Source organism: Condylura cristata, unplaced genomic scaffold (assembly GCF_000260355.1).
Source record: "Condylura cristata isolate star-nosed mole 26May11 unplaced genomic scaffold, ConCri1.0 scaffold00008, whole genome shotgun sequence".
Taxonomy (NCBI): Eukaryota; Metazoa; Chordata; class Mammalia; order Eulipotyphla; family Talpidae; genus Condylura; species Condylura cristata.
This window is the reverse complement of record NW_004567109.1, coordinates 21,474,707-21,497,169: the sequence shown is the minus strand read 5'-3', so window position 1 is coordinate 21,497,169 and position 22,463 is coordinate 21,474,707. Positions and strand designations below refer to the sequence as shown.

At 54.0% G+C, this 22,463-nt stretch overlaps 1 protein-coding gene across 3 annotated transcripts in view; it reads left to right on the top strand.

The window, feature by feature from the left end:
- The window catches only part of RIMS3 (regulating synaptic membrane exocytosis 3), a 38,075-nt gene extending 15,862 nt beyond the window's left edge, over positions 1 to 22,213 (top strand). Inside the window, exons 2-8 of one of the 3 annotated variants that reach the window (XM_012722411.1) lie at positions 105 to 279; positions 4,841 to 5,088; positions 10,015 to 10,156; positions 12,274 to 12,386; positions 14,401 to 14,502; positions 14,828 to 14,967; positions 16,325 to 22,213. In XM_012722411.1, the coding sequence (XP_012577865.1) occupies positions 4,872 to 5,088; positions 10,015 to 10,156; positions 12,274 to 12,386; positions 14,401 to 14,502; positions 14,828 to 14,967; positions 16,325 to 16,537 (927 nt within the window). In that variant the 5' untranslated portion in view covers positions 105 to 279; positions 4,841 to 4,871 and the 3' untranslated portion in view covers positions 16,538 to 22,213. Of the gene's footprint in view, positions 1 to 104; positions 280 to 4,840; positions 5,089 to 10,014; positions 10,157 to 12,273; positions 12,387 to 14,400; positions 14,503 to 14,827; positions 14,968 to 15,294; positions 15,360 to 16,324 lie in introns of those variants that run through there. The other 2 variants (XM_012722412.1, XM_004678851.2) reach the window with 2 other exon arrangements.
- Positions 22,214 to 22,463: the final 250 nt, after the last annotated feature.

The following is a 22,463-nucleotide window of genomic DNA, read 5'->3' as shown; positions in this document are numbered from 1 at the left end:
AAAAAAAAAAAAGCTTTAAAAAAAAAAATTACCCCACAAGCTCCTGGGAGTTGTGAGGACAGTTGTCTTCTGTAGCTCCTCTAAGCCTCCCTCTTTCCTTCCAGACTCTCGTCACATCACTTCCTCCTGGGAGCTACCCTGATTGCCTTCACCTCCTTTCTTGAAAACTGGGCTCTCAGCAGAGGGGCCTGAAGCCGTGAGTTAGTGCCCTAGTGGCCTGCTGCTGAGAGGGGCAAGCCCCCTGGGATGCAGAACACCACACTCAGAGTCATCCGATTGGTGAGTTTGGTTTTCGTCAGCTGAGACGTGGGAAGCAGAACTGGCAGGTGTTGTGGGACCTGGAAGCTAGGAGATTTGGGCTGGAACTTGGGTTTGCCACCAGGTGTCCCTTGCCTGTTCTAGACCTTGACTTCCTACTCTGCAAAATCAAAGATTCAGGCTGGAATAGGCACACAAGTCGGTGTTGACTCCTCGTTTTGGGAATTTTCTTTACATTTTAAAAGGATGGGTTTATTAGGAAAAGGAGAACGAAAAAGAGAAGCCCCTGCAGAGTGGGTGGGAGAGCTGCCTGGTTTTAACTCTTGAGCTGGAGCTTCTCCGTTGGTGCCAGGGCAGTGTGTGGAGAAGTCCGAGGTTAGGTCTGGCTTCAGTGGGAAAGCCAGACGGACCAGTGCCGTCTGCTGCAGGTGGCGGCTGGGGAGGTCATTTCCACCTCTTCCAGCCTAGCAGTTCATCCCGTGGGACAGATTCCTTGTTTTTCCCAGTTGAAAGGCAGCTGGGTTCATCTTGGCCTCACTGCCTTTCATCAAAGGCTCCCATCTGGTTAGACATGTGGTCAAGGGGCCGAGGGGCCCAGGATAGCTGGGGGGCCAGGCCCCTGCCGTTGTCAGGACTCAAGAGGTTTGGAGAGCCCTTGGGCTGCTGTAACCCCAGAGTGGAAGCCAAACATTGAGGGCTAGCAAGAAAATCCTAGGCTTATCCTTGGGGAGCTTGGGAGGTATCTGTGGGCAGTCAGCTCTGGGGGGGCGGGGGGGGGACTGTGCCCTCCTCCCCTGGTGATGGGCATCTGCAGGGAGGACCTCAGAGGGAGGTGCCTGAGCCAGTGAGATCACAGCTCGCAGCAGCGATTCCTCCTTGGGGTGCCACAATGGGCTGGGAAAGGGTCCTGTTTGGAGGCCAGGAATTACTGAACTGTCTTGTGAAGAGGATGCAGCTTGTGCAGCGCTACTTTAAGACTACCCGTGTGAGGTGCTGCTCTGGTCCTGCTGCCCCTTGCCCTCTCTCCTGGCCCTGCGGCTGTCCTCTCAGTGCTCATGCTGGTGGGCTGCTGGCTCACTGGGTGCTGGACACCCCTGCTCCTAGCGGCAGGTCGGCTCTGTCCCCACGTCTCGTCCCTGAGCTCGACTGGCCACCATGAAGCAGCTGGGACCCCCCCCAGTCTGAGTCTGCTGCCCCACTATGTGCTTGGAGCCTTCTCTCCCGGTTCAAAGGACTTTCCCAGTCAGCTCATCCGACCCTTCGTTTCACACAGAGATGAGCAGCCCAGAGCGCAGAGCGGTGCCACAAGCCGCCTGCACGGTTAGAGACGGAGCTGGCCGGCACACAGCCCTGGATTTCAGAGGCTCTGTTTGTCAGGCTGCCTTCATTATTAATGAGGGAACATGAGCCCCCGGTTGGCAGGGTCAGGGATTGTGTCCCTTTCCCTGTTCCCATCTACTCACCCCTGGGAACGGTGTTCTAGGGCTTCCCGTAGGCCGCACCGGGGAAGCATGTGCTTCTCCAGATGTGCTCTGTTGTGTCTGCTGTGGCTTAGATACTCACACCAGTGCAGAAGGTGGGCTGGTCTCCTTGCCGTTGTCTGTGTTCGCAAAGAGCCCAGGGGCCCAGGGCAAAGCCAGAGCAGCGGGCGTGGGCTCCTCTGGGTGAGCTCGGGGCGGATGGGGGGGGGAGGGGGAAAAGGGTTGGGCTCGGAGTGTCTGTCTCTGTGGAAACAGGAGGTGTGGGTTTGAGTCCATGTGCCACTTCTTTTTTTTTTATAACAAATTTTTAAAAAAATTATTTTTATGCCTACAAAACTGGGGTACAGGCCAGAGGCATGGGGCAATGAGGATTCACCAGAGACAGAGTGGGGAGCAGAACAGGCAGATGTAGTGAAATACACTGCTGAGGGGAGCAGTGGGTGGGTCATGAGTGATCTGTGGTACCATGTGGGTCAGCTCCTTGGCCAGCATCGAACTCAGGCTGCAGTGCCCATGGACAGCTTCATAGTGCTGTGCTTTAACCTGTTGTGCCACCAGGGAGGGTGCCACTTGGCACTTCTTAACTGAGTGGGATGGACAAGGCCTTTGATACTGAGACTCAGTTTTCTCACCTGCCAGACAGAGACATTTACACTTGCGGCAGAAATGCTTTAAAGGGTACATTAGGCTTATACTGTAGCTGATTCAGAGGATCAGATGAGACCTCTCCCACCATTCACCAAAAGACCAGGCAGCTACCCTCCAAAACCACACAAACTGGCACTGGAGTTGGAAACTAAAGAGACGAGATCATAGGCCCAAGTCCAGGGGGACTTTCCATTAGCTACGAGGTTGACGGGGAAGGATGGAGAAATACAATCCGGGGCTCTGCACACGTCACAGGGTGAGCAAGAACAGTCCAGACAGCCACAGAGAAGGCAAAACACAGCTTTGACTCATCCCCACTGCCAGCCCTAACTTGCTAGGCTGACCTGGAGACGAGGCTGCCAGCCACGGAACTGCTCGCCACCATTCCCCTCATGAGTTGAGCTGGCCTAGGGCCTTCCATTTCACCACCTCCATTTTCCCTCCTTTCTGTGTCCTCTTGAAAAGTCAGATTCCCTAGGTCACAGCAAAGTGCCTGTGCCCTGGGGTGGCATGTGCACTGGACCGGGACGGTGGGAAGAGCTGGTGGGTGCACCCCCCGGCTGGAGCGTGGTCTTCCCGGAGGAGGAGAAGGGCTGCCTGCCACACAGAGCCTTCGGCGAGTCCAGGGGCCGACAGCAGGAGGCCCACCTGACGAGACAGAGCCGAAGACCTGCTGTCTCACTCCCCAAGAGTAGCTTTCAGCACCCTCTGTCCTCTTCCCTGGACTCATCGAAAGATTCATTAAATATTAATTGCATAATTAGTTATTTACTGTCTGTCTCTCCTCCTGGAGTGGAGGCTTTGGGAGGGCAGGACCAAGCTGGCCCAGCTCACTGTCATCTCCTTGGTTTTTAGCACAGACCTTGAAATTTTAAATGTTTGTTGATTGCTGCTTTGAAAAGGAATTTGGCAATCAATATTATTCCAAGAATCAAAAATAATGTTTATGCCCTCAGTATCAGGTAGGATACTCTTGGGTGTAACAAAACCCTGGTTCAGGCTGGCTTAAGGAATGGAAAACACATTATCTCACATAGCTGGAAGACCAGAGAAAGGCAGGCTCCAGCTGTGGCCTGAGGTTCTTTGTGTCTGGGTTGGACTGCCCTCAGCAACACTGGCTTGCTCTGAGGGCTCGGCCCTCACTTGGGGAGGGTGGGGAGGGAAAGCAGGGAGGGGGAGAGAGAAAGAAAAGGAGAGAGAGAGAGAGATGGAAAGGGGGGAGGAGGAGAGAGAACAGCGACTACTGTGTAAGCATGGGGTTCAAACCTTCCCCCTAAGCAGAATCAGGCCACCTCAGTCACGTGCCCTCCCTTGCACCAGCAGCAAGTTGCCAAGGGGAATGCCCCACACGACTAGCGTAACCCACTCAAGATCCGCCCCTCAAACAAGGGATGGGGTGGCACCTGGATGAGACCACTGCTCTGCCAGGAAGGGAGAATGGGTGTTGGGGATGCCACCAGAAGTGTCCACACCCCTGGCTTGCCCCCCCATTTCTGGGAATCCATCATGAAGAAATAAGCAGATAAAATCAGTGCAGAAGGATGTTTATTGCAGTGTTGTTTAAAGGACAGGAGACAGAGAAGCAGTGACAGAGGCAGAGAGAAGAAAGTCAGACCTGACCGAAGAGGTAACAGTATTGAATTATTTAAGTCAATTCTGCTACCTGCATGTGATGGACTATTAGGGTGGCATTAAAACATTTATACAAAGTGTTGATTACATTGGGAAATGCTCGTAATAAATTAAATGAGAAAATAGTAGGATGTGAAATTGTATTTGCAGTATGACTTCAATTACTTTTTTAAGTGCACAGCAAAGAGACTGGGAAGAAATAGTTTAAAATGTCTATAGAGGCTGCCTCTCAGTGGTGTGATTAAGGGAGATTTTTGCTGGCTTCTCTAGGTTTTCCTGTACTTGCCCTTTCAAGCACGACTCCTTGCACAGCCGAGTGGGCTGGAGACAGTTTTGTTCTGCCTGTTCTTCTTCTGGGCTGTGAATTAGCAATCACACTTACTGAATATTTACTCTCTGCCTGATGCTGCTCTGGGCACCTTACACACACCTTCTAACTTCATCCTTACAATACTGTGAGTTAAGTGCTTTTATTTTTCGTTTTGCTGAGACAGTCACTGAAATTTCAAGCTGTTCAGTCAAGGTCACGCAGCTGGTATGGAGAGCCCCTTGGAATTCAAGAGTGGCCTTTATGACTCACAGCTTTGTCTTCACCACCAGACCAGCCACTTGCCTGGGCAGCTGTGTGTGGACAAGAACAGCCTCATTGATGGAACCAGTCTGCATATCTTTTTGGCTTATTTGTTCACTTAGTCCTCACCACCTCAGAGAGGCTGAGTGACTTGCCCAAGGTCACACAGCTAGGAAGTGATGGGTCTCTGGAGAGTGTCCCAGGGCTCCCTCTGATGTGGGCTCCCTCTGTCTCTTCCCCTCCCTCACAGAGTTGCCTGAAACCCCGCCACCCCACAGACCATGTTTAACGGGGAGCCGGGTCCAGCCTCGGCTGCGGCCTCCAGGAGCGTGGTGAGGAGCTCCAGCATCAGCGGGGAGATCTGCGGATCCCAGCAGTCTGGGGGTGGGCCCGGGACCACCACAGCCAAGAAGCGCCGCAGCAGCCTTGGGGCCAAGATGGTGGCCATCGTGGGCCTGACGCAGTGGAGCAAGAGCTCGCTCCCACTTCCGCAGCCTGGTGAGGCGACTGTGGGGGGCGGCACCTGGAAGTAACGGGGAGCCCGGCACTCTCTGAATGGCACCCCACAAGTGCTGAGGCAGCACTTACCACACGCCAGGTGTGGTTTGGGCCCAGTGCAAGTCCTGACTCACTGAGTCTGCACAGAGCTCCTGGGGCCCTTCAGGAAGCACAGGGCAGGGAGGAGGAGGCCCCAGCTGCGCTGCTAGCAGGTGCTGGAGCCTGATTCAGATCCTGGCAGCAGCTTCGGAGCTCATGCTCCTCACCTTTACATGCTGCCACCTCCATGCACAGACTTACACAATAATCAGCAATTATTTATTAACAGCCACTGTGTTCCTAGTACAGTGCTAGGTGACACCACCACTTTACAGATACACCTGCACGGGTCAGTCTCGCTGTCGTCTCTGGGTTTCCTAAGAACAGCCACACAAATGTACCTGCAGTCACACACACACACATTACAAAGACACATGCCTTGTGTGCTCACATACACCACATGTTCCATCCCTCAGGAAAGCTCCTCACTGCCAGGAAAGAACAGGGCAGCCATTCCCGCCGCGCGTGGCCACAAACAAAGCACCTGACATAGACACAGTCCTCTGAGTACAGATGCATAGACCCAGGGCAGTGTGTGTGTGTGCGCGTGCACACACGCACATGCATGTGCACACACACACATGCATGCGTATACACACTCCCTGCGCTCACTGAAGCCCGCGGCACACATGTCTTCCTGTACCCTACAGAGCCACACTTTTGCATGCACTTTAAGCAGCTGTATCTTGATCAGTGGATGCTACTTCTAGACACCTAGTTATATGGCGTCACCATCAGACTGGCAGAGACCCACCTCGTCACACAGTCACACCCGGACCCCAGTTCACAAAGGCGCCAGCCCTCCTCACGTTGTGGCATCAGCCCAGACACCAGCTGGTTTTGTTTTAAAATCTCTTCCTGCTTATTTTGCTCAGAGTAACAACTTCCCCCAAGAAACCTTCAAATAGGCAGCTGGATGGGGGTGGTGAGGGGGCGGGGGCACCGGAGGATCTGGGGAGAATGCTCATCAAGACTTCCAGTTGGGGCTGGGGGTGGGGGACTTTTCCAGGCCTTAAAATAGATTTTTACAAAGCCCTCCACAGGAGCATGTAGGATGGTCTTTTCCAGCAATCAAGCTGTGACGTGGTATCTGGCTCAGGGAAATGTTAGGTGGGGACGGGGCTTGAGGTTATCGGTGTCATGGGGTGCGTATGGCCTCTGAATGGGCAGTATAGACCTGGCACTAGGGAGTCGGGCAGGATCCCCAGGCATTGGGGATCATGGGACTCGGCTGCTATTGGGTCAGGGATTAAGATTAGGGTGAGGAGGAGCTGGGCCTTGGGAGTCTGACCAAGGTATCAGGTTGATTCAGAATCAGACCCCGAGGCTTCTCCAGCCCAAGTGATGTGGAAGGACAGTTTTCCAAGAGCACAGGAGAGACTGAGTCACTGGGAGACAGCCCATTGATCTGCCGGGACTGTCACCTACCTGACTCCACAGCCAGCAGACAGAGACTGCCACAGACACCAGGAAGACCGTCCTTTCTTGTTGAGTGAGGAGAGATGAGTGAGTTCTGGGTCCCTTGTTTCTGTGGTATGGAAGGGTGTGGCCGAGGGCCTGGAGCCAGAAGAATTGCCTAAATATCCTTCTAATAAAAGATCTCTGTGAAACAGTGAATCACCAAATGTCAGATCAGGAAGGGCCTCTTGAGACCTTCTAGTCCAGGTACTTAAACAACTTCAAGTTGTTCTTCAGTGACCACATCCTTTCATTCCCAACTGGTGACTCAGGGCAAGCTTCTTCACTTCTCTGAGCCTGCTTCCTAGTCTGTAGCAATGAACATGCAGAGTTATCTCAGGGGCTAAATCACCCAGCTTTCTGCCTGCCACAAAATAAACCCTCGGTAAACTGTCGGGGCTACTACTCACCATTACACGGGGCTACAAACAGAAGTGACTTCTGACTTACATAGCTTGCCATACTTTTTTTATCTCGAATTCCTTCTGACTTTTTCTCCTGGACCTGGAGGAGCCCCATCCTGGGTGGGAGAGTCAGGCCTCAGAGGGATGTGTGGGGCTGACTCACAGTGGGCAGTGGGCCTGGAAATTCTGTTCTGGGGAAAGATCCTAGCAGGGTGCCCCCACTGCCCAGGATGGGTAGGTTCCTCCTCGATACTAGTTTATCTGTGCCCTGCATTGGCCTCAGTCCTTCCGGTTCAAAACCTCTGCCTTAGCCCAGGAGATATAGTTTGGACATTGCACCAACCTCCTCTCTTTATCCTGTTTCCTGTCTCACCCCATCTACATTACTCCTTACATTGCCCTAGCATGGCCTTCCAAATCCCACCCTGAAACTTTAGAGGACTAGGCCTGGCTCTATAACGCTCCATGGGACTTTGGGAACGTGACTTTCTCCTTGGGCCTCAGTTTTCTCTTCTGTAAAATAGAACTAGCTTCCTTCTAAATATAGCATTCTCTAAGCTTTGGGTGCTGTGAAGAAGGTGGGGTGAGAGTTTTGGGCTCCCAGGACCCAAGTGGGTTCTGGCCTGACCTTAGCTGGGTTTACACACTATCCTGCCCAAATGAAGCTCCTCTTTTTCAGCACCAGGGACAGCAGCTCTTCCCTCCTGGGCTCTGGCTGTAGGTCAGGGTTATGGAGGGCACAGGACCAATCCAGGAGATGCCCTAGGGAATGCAGTTGGAGGCTGTGACTGCCTCTCCCTTGTGTGATGGGACAGATGAAATGGTTCCCGGAGTCTTTCGGTCTCCAGGGACCACAAAATTACTGCAAGCAAATTGGCCCAGTTTCTAGAGAGAGGTTACATAAAGTCACTCCCTAGATCAGCAGAGTTCAGAGACTGGACAGGTATTAAGCCAGTAGACTTTTCTCTGAGATTGCAAGAACTTTCCTCCCAACTAGAGAAATGGGATTCAACGCCACTGAATCACATTTCAAGCCAATGTAGAGTTGACGGAGGGGAGTAAGCAATAGCATGTCAGGGTCTAGGGGCCTGGGGTCTAGTCCCAACTCTGTAGGGGCCTGGACTTTAAGCTTGCTATTTGTGAAATGTCAGGAGTAGGGGCTAGCTGCGGTGTCTCCAGGATTCAGTGGCTCCCCAATCCATGGGCTCTCAGTGGCCTGGGCAGGTCCTGATCAAAGGTGAATTTTGTGCCAAGTGGGTCAAGTTTTCCCACAGTCTGGAAAGGTTGGGATCATGTGATCAATCCCACCTCAGGGTTTGTGTTGTGGGGATATTTCAGGGTAGGGAGGGTAAAGTACAACCCCCATAGACCCGTCTGTCTTCTCACTGGGTTAGAGGATGCGACAGTCAGGAGCCAGGACAAGACAACCTCCCCTCCTCCCATACTGCCCAGCACGCTCTGTGTGGTGGGTCACGTACATTTGTAGGTTTGTGTCTACATTTTTGATTGAATGGATGGGTTCCACTCCAAGTATTAGGGGTGAGGGTCTCACCTACATGACAGACAGAGGATGCCATGTGCATGTATAACTGAGACCTGGTAGGACCATATGTGATTGCCAGCACTTGAGTGTGTCTGCTTGTGCCTGTCTATGTGAAAGAAATATGTATCAGCCAATGTGACTGTGTGGAGAGTCAGGCAGAGAGGTATTGATGATTTCATTGATTCCTAGATAGCTAGCTATTCCAATATCCCAGAAGCTGGGATGGTTTCAGAGAAGACAATTCTTCCTCACCTACCACCCCCTCATGCACTGCAGGGAGGCTAGCCAGCCCTCTCAGCCTTTTCTCCTCCAGTGGGACTTCTGAAAAATGAGCAGAGTGAAACAGGATAATAAAATTCCCTTTTCCCAGGCTGGAGTCTTGAACATCCCCTTCCTGACCCTCCATAAGTACAGGTAGGAATTGCCAGAGTGATAACCAGCGCCCCCTTTAGGGGGCTGTGTTCCTGCCCCACCCAGCCTCTTCCTATCCCATGGGTAACTCCATTCTTAATTTGCTGGTCCCCTAACCCGTGACAGAAATGACTCCTTTGGTACAGTCCCATTTGGATGGAACTCCACCTGCTCCATGGCAGCCCAGCTTCAGCAGGGAAGTCCCTCTAAACGCTCAACCTGTGTTCAGTTCTCCTCTCCCATCCCAGGAGGAGAGGGTGTCTGGAGGGACCACACTGCAATGCTGAGGAGGTTGCCATGGAAACCCAAGCAGGATGGTGCACTGCCTGGAGAGGGAAAGCGCCCCGTGTTCGGCTTGGGGAGGAGGCGGGTAGAGAGCCCACAGGAGGTACAGACATGGGGTGAGCCCTGCTCAGTTTCTGGGGAGCTCCTGCAGACCTCTGTCCAAGCCAAAGTCAATCAGAGTTAATTCAGGTCACCTTGCTCCCAGAGGCCTCCCTCCCCTCCACCGCCCTCCCCACGCTCAGACCCACCTTGAGGATGCTCATTATTTTGAGTGTGGCCAGGCTTCATGAGATTTCTTACAGGCCCTGTGGAGGGCTCAGGCTGGCAGGTGGAGGGGCCTATGTGTGATAAGGTTTGTGAGGGCACCTGGAAGAGGGAAAGCGAGTGGGGGTGCCGGAGAAGGTTCACTTTAGGAGAGGGGGAACAGTAACTGTGGAGTAAGGGCTTTAACGGAGTGGGAAGCTGGACGGCTGCAAGGCTGCGCCAGGCGACTGGCCCCCGCTGGGGTCTCCTTGGTCCTGACTCTGCTTTCAGCCATCTTTCGAGCCTTCTTCCGTTAAGTTCAGGCGCCAGCAGGACCAGGGGTCTCGCCGATCCGCTCTCCTCACCTCAGCCCTGCCTCCAGTCAGAGCCCCGTCAGGGTGAATCTGGCCGCGCTCTCAGAGCAGCCTCATGCCTGATCTGACTGCGTTCCTTCTCTGGGCTTTCCGGGGGCGCCGGTCGCAGAAGGGGCCAGCAAGAAGCTGCGCAGCAACATCCGGCGGAGCACCGAGACCGGCATCGCTGTGGAGATGCGGAGCCGCGTCACGCGCCAGGGCAGCCGGGAGTCCACCGACGGGAGCACCAACAGCAACAGCTCGGAGGGCGCGTGCGTGCAGCCCCCAGGCGAGGCGGGGGCGGGTGGGGGGCTTCCGTTTTGTTTTCCAGCCCGGGCTGGGTTCCTTTGCGCTTCTCCTCCCCCTGCCCTACTCAGGCCGTCCAGAGCTTCCTCTGGCTCTGTCCTTAGGCCCAAGGGCAGTCCGTCCCTTCCTCAGGCTGTCTCCCACCCCGGTGTCTACACGATGGCCTGCTCCGCAGGGGCGAGACTGACAGGAGTGTGGTCCTCAGTCCTTTCTTGTTTGGAGCCTCGTGAGGGCGCAGACAAGCGGGGTTCATGCAAGCAAGCCGCCTGTCTGGGAGCTTGGAGCCAGGAGGGGGATGGTCGAACTAGTTTAGTGTATTTCAAATGGTGCGCGGTCACTTGGAGCCAAGAAGTAAAATCCGTTTGGTGGGCCAAAACCAGTATAGAAAAATGAAAAGTAGCCTACCTCATGAGGAGGAATCACTTGTCGCCTTTTTGTTTATAGATAGATGTGCATAGTCAATGGTGAGGGTATTGGTTTCATTAAATGTGGAATGCAACCAAAAATTTGAATGTCACCTGGTTAGATAATGGAGCTCTTTTCAATCTATGAATCTGTGGATTTTCTGATTTGCTTCCACAAGGCCCGGTGGCTCCGTTGTGTAAGGTCCCATGGCCATGGCCTCATCACTGTGCCTGCCCCCAGAGTGTGAGCAGCATGTAACCTCTACTGCTCTGACTCTATGCAGGGCCTCCCTGGGTACTTCCAATCAGCGCTTCTCACCCTGGGGTCCGCCAGCCACCATCAGGCCAAAAACACGATCTTCTGTAACACTCAGCAGTTCCAAGGGCTGTTGGTCCTGCTGTCATCTCCACTTTACCAGTGCAGAAACTGAGGCAAGGGGGAAGGCGAGGCCACACCAGGAGATGGTGGAGAAGTCCGCATTTGAATTAAGGCCACTTGACAATACAACCTTTGTTCGCAGCCTCCACACGCTGCACCAAGCTCCCACAGGTGGTGACCTCCAAGAGTCTTCATTTCTTACTTAATCTTTCAGACTGTAGTCTTCTAAGCTTCTAAGCTATTGCTGCCTGTTGCCAGTTACAATGGCTGGGTCCTGAAGTCCCTTTTTGGGGAGTAGAGACTGACTTTTTTGGGGGAGACACACAGGCTTCTCCCAACAAGCTCATGTAGCTGTTCTTCCCTCCTGGCCTGTCACTAAGGCCAAACTGTCCAACAGGGGCCTTGTTCTTGGAAAGCCTTTGACCCTCTACTCAGGAGCCTGGGCTATTCTAGGGAATCTCAGAACTGACCGGCCCATCATAGCCCTGATCCCACCCAAACATCTAGGCCAGTGGGGGTCTCCCGGCTTGGTAACTGCAATAGCAGTGCCAACTGCCACGTACCTTTCTGTTGTCTGGAATCTCTCTGCACTGTTTACTCTGATCTTCACCCTGACCCCTGAGGTAGGCATCATCTCTGTGTTGCAGGAGAGGCAGGTCTCTCAGCAGTGCGGCCTCTGCATTTTCATCTGTAAAACTGGACAATGGCCGCAGCCACAGAGTGGCTGCCAGGGTGAAATGGTCAGCTGAGTGCCCTGTGGGGCCTGGCCAACTGTCAGCGCTGTCAGTTTTTCCTGTTACTATTCCCAGGGCCCCATAGCCACAGGCCTCCCACCACCCCTTGCCATTAATCCCAATCCTCTGTGTGTCCTATTTTGGTCTCCGTTGCTGTTTCCTGGGCACCACCTCATATTGTGGATTTGGATTTCAAATTTAGGGTGAACTCAACCTTAGTTTCTGGAATTCGCTCCAGGTATTAGACTCTCCAGCCTATCTCTCTAACTGTTGGCATTAGCATCCCCTCTGAAGACACAGGAATCCAGCTAACCCTGCCCTTGAAGGGTCATCTAGGAAATCCCTAGTGTTTGAGGAGTAAATCTTCAACTTTGTTTGTCTCTTGGGTGACAGAATTTTCTTTAATGTACAGAGATAAACAGTTGTCAGTCTCCAGCCAAAGCAGTGCATCTATACTACACAGAGGGGAAACTGAGGCACGGAGGAATGTCCATTGTCCCAGGGCAGAACCATGGATTCCCACACCACCCAGACGCCCTCACTTGCCACTCTGCCTCCTCCTCCAGGTTCATCTTCCCCACCACCCGGCTGGGGGCTGAAAGCCAGTTCAGTGATTTCCTGGATGGGCTGGGACCAGCCCAGATTGTGGGCCGACAGACACTGGCCACGCCACCCATGGGTAAGTGGTCTTGAGTGCAAGTGGGTGGGACAGCAAGCAGCAGGAAGGGCAAATGCTGCAGTTCTGGAAGCAGGAAGGGGCCTTCCTTGGACTTCTGTCCTGACCAGGAGTTAGCACAGCGCTCTTCAGGCCCTCCTCCCTCAGAGAGGGGGCCAGCTCTTCTCTGCCAACTGCCCTGCAGCAGCTTTCATAGAGCCCCCTCCCTCCCATCACCACCCACTCACCCACCTACTGTGCGCCCCGCAGTGCCAGCTGCCCAGCTTAAAATGGTGAACGGAAATCATCACGGCATTGACTTCCACGGAGTCTGTGCTGTCCCCAACTCTCTGTGACCTTGGGCAAGTCGCTTCCCTTTGGCGAGCCTCAGTGGGTGAAATGGGAATGACGCCCGCCCTGGTTCCACAGTCCCGCAACAATGTGTGTTCCCGGTCCATGCTTAGAAACTGACTTACTTCACTGGGTATTTCTAACAGTGTCTGGGGACTGGACGCTTTTCCGTCATTTTCTCACCCCCGTTCCCTGCAGATTAAGAGTACTTCTCTAGTCCTCTTATCTGCAGCTCTGGCGCCCTCCCACCCCGGCCCTCTCTCCCTTAAATACTGACTGTATTGGCTGCAAGCACCTTTCCCCCCAACCCCCAGACCCAGCTTCCCTAGGGATGTTGCCTCACCTCCAACCCCTTTCCCCATCATTCTGACCTAAGCAGTGTCTGACCCAGACAACTGCACCCAGCCTCTGTCCTCCTGGCTGCTCAGCTGCTGGGCACTGAGTGTCCTGCTGCAGGCCGCAGCGGATTCCAGGCAGGAACTCTCCCCACCTCTGTCCTGACTTCCTCAGCAGTCCTCACGCAGGAGCCTCCGTCTGGAAGAGGGGTCTGCTGGGGCCCTCAGAGGGTGAGCCTCAGCTCTCACCTGGCTCTTGGGTTAGATTTGGCTAATTCCAAGACTTTATTTTCAGGCTTTTGAAAGCCTGGTGAGTCCCTTTCCAGCCCTAGGCTGAGCCCAGCCACTCCTCAAGGCTAATGCGCCACCACAGCCTAGAACTTTTGTATGTAGTGCCCCCTGCTGTCCAAACTCCAAGGGCTTTGCATTGGCTCATCCCGTTAGGGATGTTGAGAGGCCTTCTTCCCCCACGCCCTCCCTCATGGGGAGGACAGGAATAGCTGGTGGGAGGAGGCTGAATTCCAGAATGACTCCTGAAAGAAATAAATCCCATCTTTCCAAGTGTGCAAATACAAACAACTGCACAATGGCAGAGAATATGAATTGGGTAGCTTGAACCCAAAGTCTGGCCCATTTTAATTTTTCTACATCAGGCTTCTGATTGTGTACTGCTCTGAAGGATGGTCCAAGTGACGAATGCATCATTTCAAATTCTGCTAACCCAGCTTGAAAAAAGCTAAGCATTCTAGAAATCGGATAAGTGACATGATCACCTTGCCCAGTGGGATAATCTATTTCATGGGGACACAGTGAGGGCTTCTTAATTCTACTCCCAGAAATTCTGCCAGCCCGCCCTCCATCCTTTGGCGAGGGTACAAGCAGGCCCTCATTGCCTGGGAGTTAGTGCCTCGTGTTCTCTGCAGACTCCTATCTGCATCTCTTCAAACTGCTGTTCTTTAAATACTTGTTTGACATATGTTTAGGGAGTGGCTGCAGGCTGCTGAACAGGGGAAGGTGAAGAACCACTGAGCCCACACATGGGAAGCTCTATCCCCTAACTTGCCTGTTCTGCTCAGTAAAACAAGCCCCCTACTTGAGCTGACTTAGACAACAGGCTGGCAGCCATGTGCTGTTTCTCAAGCCTATCTCTTGGGGGGTCCTCCCTCACCCCACTCCAAGAGACCCGCCAAAGCATTTCTCAGCTGTTTTGAAGTGGTTCCAAAGTTCCAGTGCAGGCAGTCTTCTCCCCCTTGTGCCCTTCCTGGGCGTCCTCTGCAGAGTGCGTTGTGCGGCCACTGGACAGCCTGTCCTGTGGTCTGCCTCTGCCTGGACTCTCCCTCTTGTCCCTCCAGGGGACGTGCACATTGCCATCATGGACCGGAGCGGCCAGCTGCAGGTGGAAGTGATCGAAGCTCGGGGCCTGACCTCCAAGCCAGGCTCTAAATCCCTTCCAGGTGAGGCAGAGCAGCTGGGGGAGGGATTTTGGAAATGGGGTTCTGTCAGGAAAGGGCATACAGCTGAGCGTGGGTCTGTAGGGCTCTCGTTCCCATTGGCCTAAATCAGTATTCTCAACCTTAGAGTCACTGTGACCTGGAAGGCCCATGAACAGGGCTGAGGGCAGAGAGTGCGAGGGTCAAGGTTTGAATCAGTTCCTTCCATCTGTCCAGCTCATCCAGGCCACCCTGCTAACCTCTAGAACCACCTGGAGGTTAGGAGGTGAGGCAGACCAGAGCAGTCTCTCCTGAACATCTTTCCATTCTGCTTTCTGTCCCCTCCCAGCCACCTATATCAAGGTTTACCTGCTTGAGAATGGAGCCTGCTTGGCCAAGAAGAAGACAAAGGTAGCCAAGAAGACCTGTGACCCCCTGTACCAGCAGGCTCTGCTCTTTGACGAGGGGCCCCAGGGCAAGGTGCTACAGGTGAGTGTTCTGGGCCAGGGGCAGGGCAGACTGTCAAAGACATCAAGTTTTAATTTACATATTTACATATTTTTTGTGATTATGATTTATCCCATACCAGGCCCATTAATATGCCTTACCTATTTTCATAACCCAGTAAGCTGTTACTGCCCCGGGTTGATGCAAGGCCAGATGGGGGTGGGGGGTGTGACCCCAGGTTGCATACCTGGCAGGTAGAAGCAGGGCTTGCTTGGCCTCCTCCTCCCACTTGGTGCTGTCTTGTGCTTTGGCTCCCTCAGGCTCCAGGTTAGGTGCTTCCCACTCCTGATCTTGTTTCTCCTGTGACAGAGGGATAAATCCTCCCCTTTTGACAAATGAAAGTTTGGGTCTCAGAAGAGTGAAATGACTTGGTGGAGGTTTCCGCTAGCCACTTGCTGAGTTGAGCCCAGGCCAGGGGACTCGCCCTGTCCTCAGAGTGGCGAGGAAAGCCCTTCACAACTGTGCTGGAGGGAGGCCACTTGCTGCTTAGAAGAAGGACTAAATAAAGGCCTGTGAAGGTTGAAAGCAGACAGGGCGTGGTGACTGGTCTCTGGGTTCAGTCCTGGGTTTGAGTTCCAGCTCAGTCACTTCCAGTGAGGAAGAGGACATGCCGGGTGTGTGCAGAGGGTCTCTTGGTGCCTGGCACACGGCCAGCTGCTCAGCAGGAGCAGTGCTGCTGGGGTTGGCCTGGGGGTCACAGGGCCGTCCCTGCTGCGTGAATTCCCATCTCGAGCTGTCCCCCCAGGCTGAGGTGGTGCCAGGGCAGGGGCCCTTGGGTTGCAAACTGCAAGACCCGTGGAGCCCCAGGGTTCTGTGGGAACAGGGGTGACCTAGGGTGTCTCTTCATATGTATATATGGATTTGTTTCCAAAAAGGTTTCACTGGTAGGAACGAGTTTAAAAATTACGGAGTTCCCAGTTTGATGGATGGGAGCAGCAAAGTCCAGGCGGCTGGCGCCTTGCCCAACCCCACAGTGGGCCAGCATAGAGCTGTGACCTGCCCTTCCAGGGGAAGGCTGTGGGGGGCTGGGAGCCTCTGGAACTCAGACTTAGGTTCTAACGCCAGTGTCACAAGTTAATTACCACGCGCTTTTGGGCTTGTTCACCCGCTTGAGCTGGACTTTTCTGTATGTGGAAAGAATAGCACTGAGGACCCTACCTAGGTGACTGTCACAGTTGGGAGAACAGGATTGAGCGGGCACACCTCAGTGCCCAGTCGTTGCCGGAACTCAGACTGGGTTTGGCTCCCTCTGCCCCCTCCGTGCCCTGTGAAACTTGGGGGTCCTTGAACCACACCAGCCCTGAGCCCGAGGTGGCTCAGCTCCCCTCCGCCTCCGCAGGTGATCGTCTGGGGAGACTACGGCCGCATGGACCACAAGTGCTTCATGGGCATGGCCCAGATCATGCTGGACGAGCTGGACCTGAGCGCCGCCGTTGCCGGCTGGTACAAACTCTTCCCCACGTCCTCAGTGGCAGACTCTACCCTCGGATCCCTCACCAGGCGCCTGTCCCAGTCCTCCCTGGAGAGTGCCACCAGCCCCTCTTGCTCCTAAGGACCTCAGGAAGAGGAGGGATGCGGTGTAGGAAGGGGTGCCTGCAGGCGCCCCCCTCTTCCCTGTACATAGTCTAAATGTCTCTCTGAACCCCTTGCCCCGCTGCATGCCTGTTGGCTACTGGGCCCGTCCCGGTTGGCAGTGGAGACTGTAGTGTGTGTGTGTGTGTGTGTGTGTGTGTGTGCACGCGCGCGTGCGTGCGTGTCTGTGTGTGTCTCTGTGTGCCCATGTTATGTCCGTCCATTTGTCTGGGTATAGTCAGTCTTGGTGACTACATGGTTGCAATCTATGTCTGTGTCTCATTGAAAAGAAACCCAAAGGCGTGTTGTGTAGACACGACCCCCCGAGCCCGGGGGTGGAAGTGGGGTGTGGCCGTGGGTTCTCCCTGCCTGGTCCTGTGCCCAGAGCAGAGCCCCCAGCCCGCCCCCCGCCTCCTCTTGGCAGTCTGCTTAGTCTTCTGTGTAGTCCTTTGTTCCACCCTTTGCCTCTCCCAGCACTGCTGCTCTTTTTGAGGAATGTAGCGTCCACTGCAGCTGGCCACTTCGAGGCCCCTCTGGGAACCCCAGCACCCTTCTTCCCCACCTGAATGCTGTGACTGCTCCTCTCACTGGAAACATCTGCAGCATGTAGCATGCACCTCTAGTGCCCTGGCCAGGGCCCGGGAGCAGCAGATGCCGGGAGAGCTGAGGCTTGAGATTACTTTCTCTCTGGGCCTACAGCCAGCACCTCCCTACAAGGAAAACACACAGGAGGTCTTAACCCCCAGGGCTGCTGGCCTGATAGCTTAGAAGGACGTGACAGTGCCTCCTTTAGCATTGTTCTTCGACCTGTTCCTCCCTCCAGGCATCTGAGCCTCCCACCTGCCAAAGGCGCTCTCCCACTGGCCACTGGAGGTGGAGACCAGAGCTCTTGACATCTGGCTGCCTCAGGCAGCCAGACCCTAGAGGCACTCATGTCCTCCCTGGGCTCTGAAGGTGGCCCTGTCCCCTTCCAGGTTTGTACTGGCAGAGTCTGGGCTGAGGAGTGCTGAGGACCGGGGCTGTGCTAGATGAGGAGGGAAGTGGAGACTCCTGTCTGACCTCTGGGGATCAGCTGCATGACATCTGTCATGTGGGGCTCTATTGTTTTGCTCATTTCCAGACCAGGCCTGTTGTCTGGGAGCTTAGATGGCCTGGGCTCTGGCCTCCTGGCTCTGTGGACAGCTCTGCTCTAGACTGCCAGCGTCACCAGCTTGTACAAGCAATACTTACCCTCTTGCCTCCCTGCCTTCTTGTACTCCACCGCTGCCCTCTGGAAGTGGCTCCAGCCACCTCACCTGCCTCTGCTTCTTTCTACCCTTGTCTGGTTGGAGCTTCCCAAAGCCACGTAAAACCCTGATGTGATTTGACAGCTGGGCCCTGTTGAGGGCCCTTGCTAGGAGGACCTCTGCTAGGCATCCTGAAGGCTGGTTTAGCAATGCCTAAATCTGTTTCTCCTCCGGTCTAGGGTGAAAGACAAGAGGCTGCCTGGAAGGTGAACACAGCAGCCCTTGGGTCTGGGGCTGTGGAGAAGGAAGTAGCAGCAGGCGGGGTCAAGGTATGGGGAAAGAGCTGCATCTGCTTTTGAGGAGCGGGTCCGGCCCACATGCTAGAGACAGGGCCCATGACAGGGCTGGCAGAGGAGAGGTCTCAGGGCTGAGCGCTTGGACTCCACTCCTAACCAAAGCTGATGAGCATGGAAGTGGGTTCTGAGGTGGTGGCTGTCCAGAGAGAAAGCCCTCTCCTCCCAAAGGGCCTCCTTCCTGGAGGGAACCCACTAGGCTGAAGTCACAGCCTCTCCCTTCCCTCCCAGGAAAACCAGGGGAAGAGCCAGGACCCCACCGGTGCTGCCCACAGACAAAAAGTGGGCAAGAACAATAAGGAAGTGAACAGAGTACACACTGGGGGCCTGTCCCTGGCCTGAGCTCTGTGCATGTGTCACCACAGATGAGCAGTCACATGGAGGAGAGAGAGGAGCCAGCTGGGCTGGGTTTTCTTGTTATGCAGAGATTCTCTGCCACCTCTGAGCTGGGCAACGCGTGCATTTCTCCTGTTTCTAAAAATGATGCAAAGGGCTCTCTACTCTGACTCCAGAGTAGAGGTGGGAAACTCACGTGCAAGAAGGTATTTTTATGTCCTGTCTGATTAATTCTCCTTGAGAGCAGTCACTCTAAGATGGTGTGAAATGTGCAGTTGGAGGGGTGCGGTTATGAGCAAGTGGAGATGTTTGCCAATGTGGCACTGAGCGGTGATACTTAGACCATGAAGTCAGGCTCTGCTGAATGGGGGGCTATCAATGAGGAGCTCACCCTCGCTTCTCTAGGGACCCCCAAGACAGAGCAAGCAGGTAGGAAGCTGCCAGCAGAAGCCACTGCTGGTGTGGTGCAGGCTATGGGCTCTGCCCCTTGCCTCCAGGCTGACTTAGTGAGCACAGGGGAGGTTCTAGCTGATGTGTTGGTGACCTGAGCCGAGTTGCCTGCAGTCCACAGCTCCAGAACTCCCCAGGAATTGGACACTCCAGTCTTCACCTCTCTTCCCCCTAAGCTCACCCTGTACCTGTTTTTGAGGCTCTGCACCAAATAAGTTACTAACCCCACAAGGGTATAGTCTTGAGGCTGGTGCATATGTAATAGTTGGATTTGATGGTCTGGTTCCTGCTCTGGCATCCTGGATGCAGGGACTTGTCCAAGGCGGCTTCTGGAACTTGTCTTTCCCAGGAGAGTAGAGAGCCTAAGTGTGACACTTTACCTTTCCTGGGTAGGGAGTGTCTGTGCTTTGAAGATGGGGGAAGAAGGAATGAGATCCCTCTAGAATTCTCCCTAACTTGGGGCCAACACTCTTGGCTCCAAATGCCCCAGGTGAAACTCAGAGCCGACGACAGGACAGGACTCCGTCACTCTGCCTTCCTCTGCTCAGCAAGGATTCGTGTGAGATGTGTCCCTGCAGCGATGCAGAGCTGTGGGCAGGGACCGTGATGGGTGACTCAGAGCATCTGCCTGCGTGTTCTGCTCTGTTCAGTGTGTCCCACTTCCTTCCCAGACCACTTCCCTACATGGAGGCCTGGATGGGCCTCCGGTGTGAGCCAGGCACCAGTCACTGGGTCTGATGAGGACATTTTGAGCCTTCAGGGAAGAACCATCTCCAAAATTACTCTCACCTAGTCTCTCCTGCCACCCAGCTCTCCTAGGAAAGGAGCACTTGGCAGGCTCTCAGGGTCCAGCAAGTCCCAGGTGATGATGCCTTCGTTTTCTGGAGCTGAGGCAGAACCAAGGCGCTCCAGAGTGAGGGCACCATGTAGCTCATTACTTGTAGGGTCACTGCCAGCTGGAGTACTGGGGCAGCCAGTTCTCCCAAGGGCGTAACACGCACTGGACCTAGGACGCCTGAGCTCTTCTCTACTGCCAACCTGGAAGAGAACAGGATGCCCCTGCCCCCGACTTAAAGACAATAGAGACCTCCAAGGGTACTTTAGAAATGAAATGTAGCACATTCCCAGACGGCTTTATCCGGAGCCCTGGCTGCACCCAGGCTTCTTGCTGCATATCCTCCTGCCCAGGATCCACCGAGCTCCCCCATCTCGGGGCTCCATGGCCTCCAGTACCTTCAACTCCCCCATCTTCCACCAAGGAAGCAGCAGGGCTTCAGCAAGGCTGCTCTTTGATTGCTTCCTGCACTGTGCAAACTCCATGCAAGGAATCTCTGCCTTTACTTCACCTGGTAGACGAATTGTCCACCCGAGTGGAGGGACAGGCACCTCCTTCAGGGCCAGGAGGTTGAGTGGCAGTGATCCTGCAGTGACTGCAAGGAGATGGAAAAGAAGAGGGCTTCTTCCCTGCTGATTCCTGCCTTGCCCTTCCCTCTCCTCAGCGGTTTCCTCTCCAATATCCTGACACGTGAAGAGATTCTTTAAAATGCTGCTTCCCATACTGGATTACCTTTCACTGAGCGGTCAGGAAGGAGATGGGAATGTCCCCTGCTTTCTCCCAGCAAAGATTGGGACTGAACCAAACCACCAGGACTGAAGGGCAGGGGAGCCCCGCCCAATCAGGTGAGGCCTGATGGGGGCTGGACTGGCCAGGACTGGCCAGGACTGGCTGGGAAAGGGTAATTTTGAACGTATGCCTGAGCATCTCAGAGCAATGTCAGCGATGCCAAAGAGAGTGACTCGGCCTCCTTGGGCACCGGCTCTGCCTGGAGCCTGAGTGTGGTTCAGGTGTTGGTATGCCCCATGGTGGGGCCTTGTTCTCTGACAAAGGGCTTATTCTTTCCATGTAGCAAAGCAACTCCCCCTCCCCCCAACCCTGAGCATGGGCTTTTGTGGGCCCAGAATGGCTGTGCCTGTGAGGGAAACCATACCAGTGAGAGAAGCTTGCGTTCCCTCAGCAGCCTAGACTGGCTTGAGGCAAGAGCTCACTGAAGGGCATGAGTGTTAGTGCTTTAGGAAAACCTCCAGGGTTCTGGCTGGAAACTCAGCCAGTGAATGACAGGGGCCTTGTGCCCATCAAGGTGTTTCCAATGCGGCCAGAAAGTGTCCCTGGGACAGGCGTCCAGAGAGCTTGGCTAACAGAATGGGCCCTGGGAATTCCAGGGGCCACAGAGCATTTGCCCCATTGGCCAATGGCCTGGACAGCTGGCTACTGAGAATCAAAGGCTGTTTTATGAAGTTTTGCCAGACTGTGACCTCCGCAAGACTCTTCAATTGGCTGGGCCTGAGCTTCCTTATCTGCAAAATCAGAGCTTTTTGCTGGTTGCTCCTTAGTTCCTCCAGGTTTTTAAAGTCTGATCTGGAGCCGATGAGGATAGAGAACCTGGTGCACTTGGCACCTGGCCCACGGGCTGGTTTCTTCCACCCTTGGGTGCCTGCACTGGGTTCAGGTCCTCGTCCGGCCCATGCCCTGATGCTGCTTCTGACAAGAACTCTGGGAATCCTCACATACTCTGCTTTCACCTCCTCACGGTTGATTCTCCCTCTTTTATTCTTGCATAATGATGAGAAATAATTAAGGGTTGTCTACAGTGGACAGTGTTCAAGGTGCTGATGTGAAGTCACAATCTCACCTGCATCCTGAGGAAGTCAGTGTCCCCACCAGCAGATGAGGCTGGGTCCGTCTTCATTTCTGCTTCTGGAATGACATGCATGGGAGGGTTGAGCATCTGAGAATTTTAAAGGCGATATTCTCTGATGGGAGGAAAGGGGACTTATCTCCCTTCAAAGTATTTTACTTTTCACAAAACCACTCCTCTCCCCAGAATGTCTTCTACAAGACATCATCTCAGAAGGCAGTGGCTGCTGCTTTAGGAAAACTTGGCCTGATTGTTCCATCGACTCCTTTAGAATGTAAATTCGCAGGAGGCAGGAGCCCCTTTTTTAGACTTTCCAAATGCATCCTGCAAAGAAAGAGATAGCTGACAGGGACTGACAAGCACACTGTTTAGATAAGAAGCAATTAGCCTTTTATATCTGTGCTCTATACATTTTCTATGTGCAGCATCTTTCCAAACTTCTCGTGGCTCCTGGGCGGCAGGTGGACAGCTGGGAAGGACTGCCGGCTGTTTCATACAATTCTTGCCAATTCCCTTAGGGAGAAAATTCTTCACATGGCTTCTGCATGTACAGTATTTGGGCAGCAAACAATGATTAAAGTCATTTTGAAAATGGTTTCATGCGTTGCTTTCTGAAGATAGCTCATTAATTCTAGGAGAGAGAAAACAGGGTTCCAGGTGACTAAAAGGAGGATGCCTGGGCTGAAAGTTAGGAAGAAACGGTATACCTCAGAAAAAGGCCTGCAAGCTCTTACCTGGGCCTCTGACGCCTGCTGGGAACTCTGTTCCAGTAGGGCCTTGGACTCTGACTGCCCCAGCCAGCCTCCCAGCTGTCTCCCACGGTTTCTGCTTACAGGTCCTCAAAG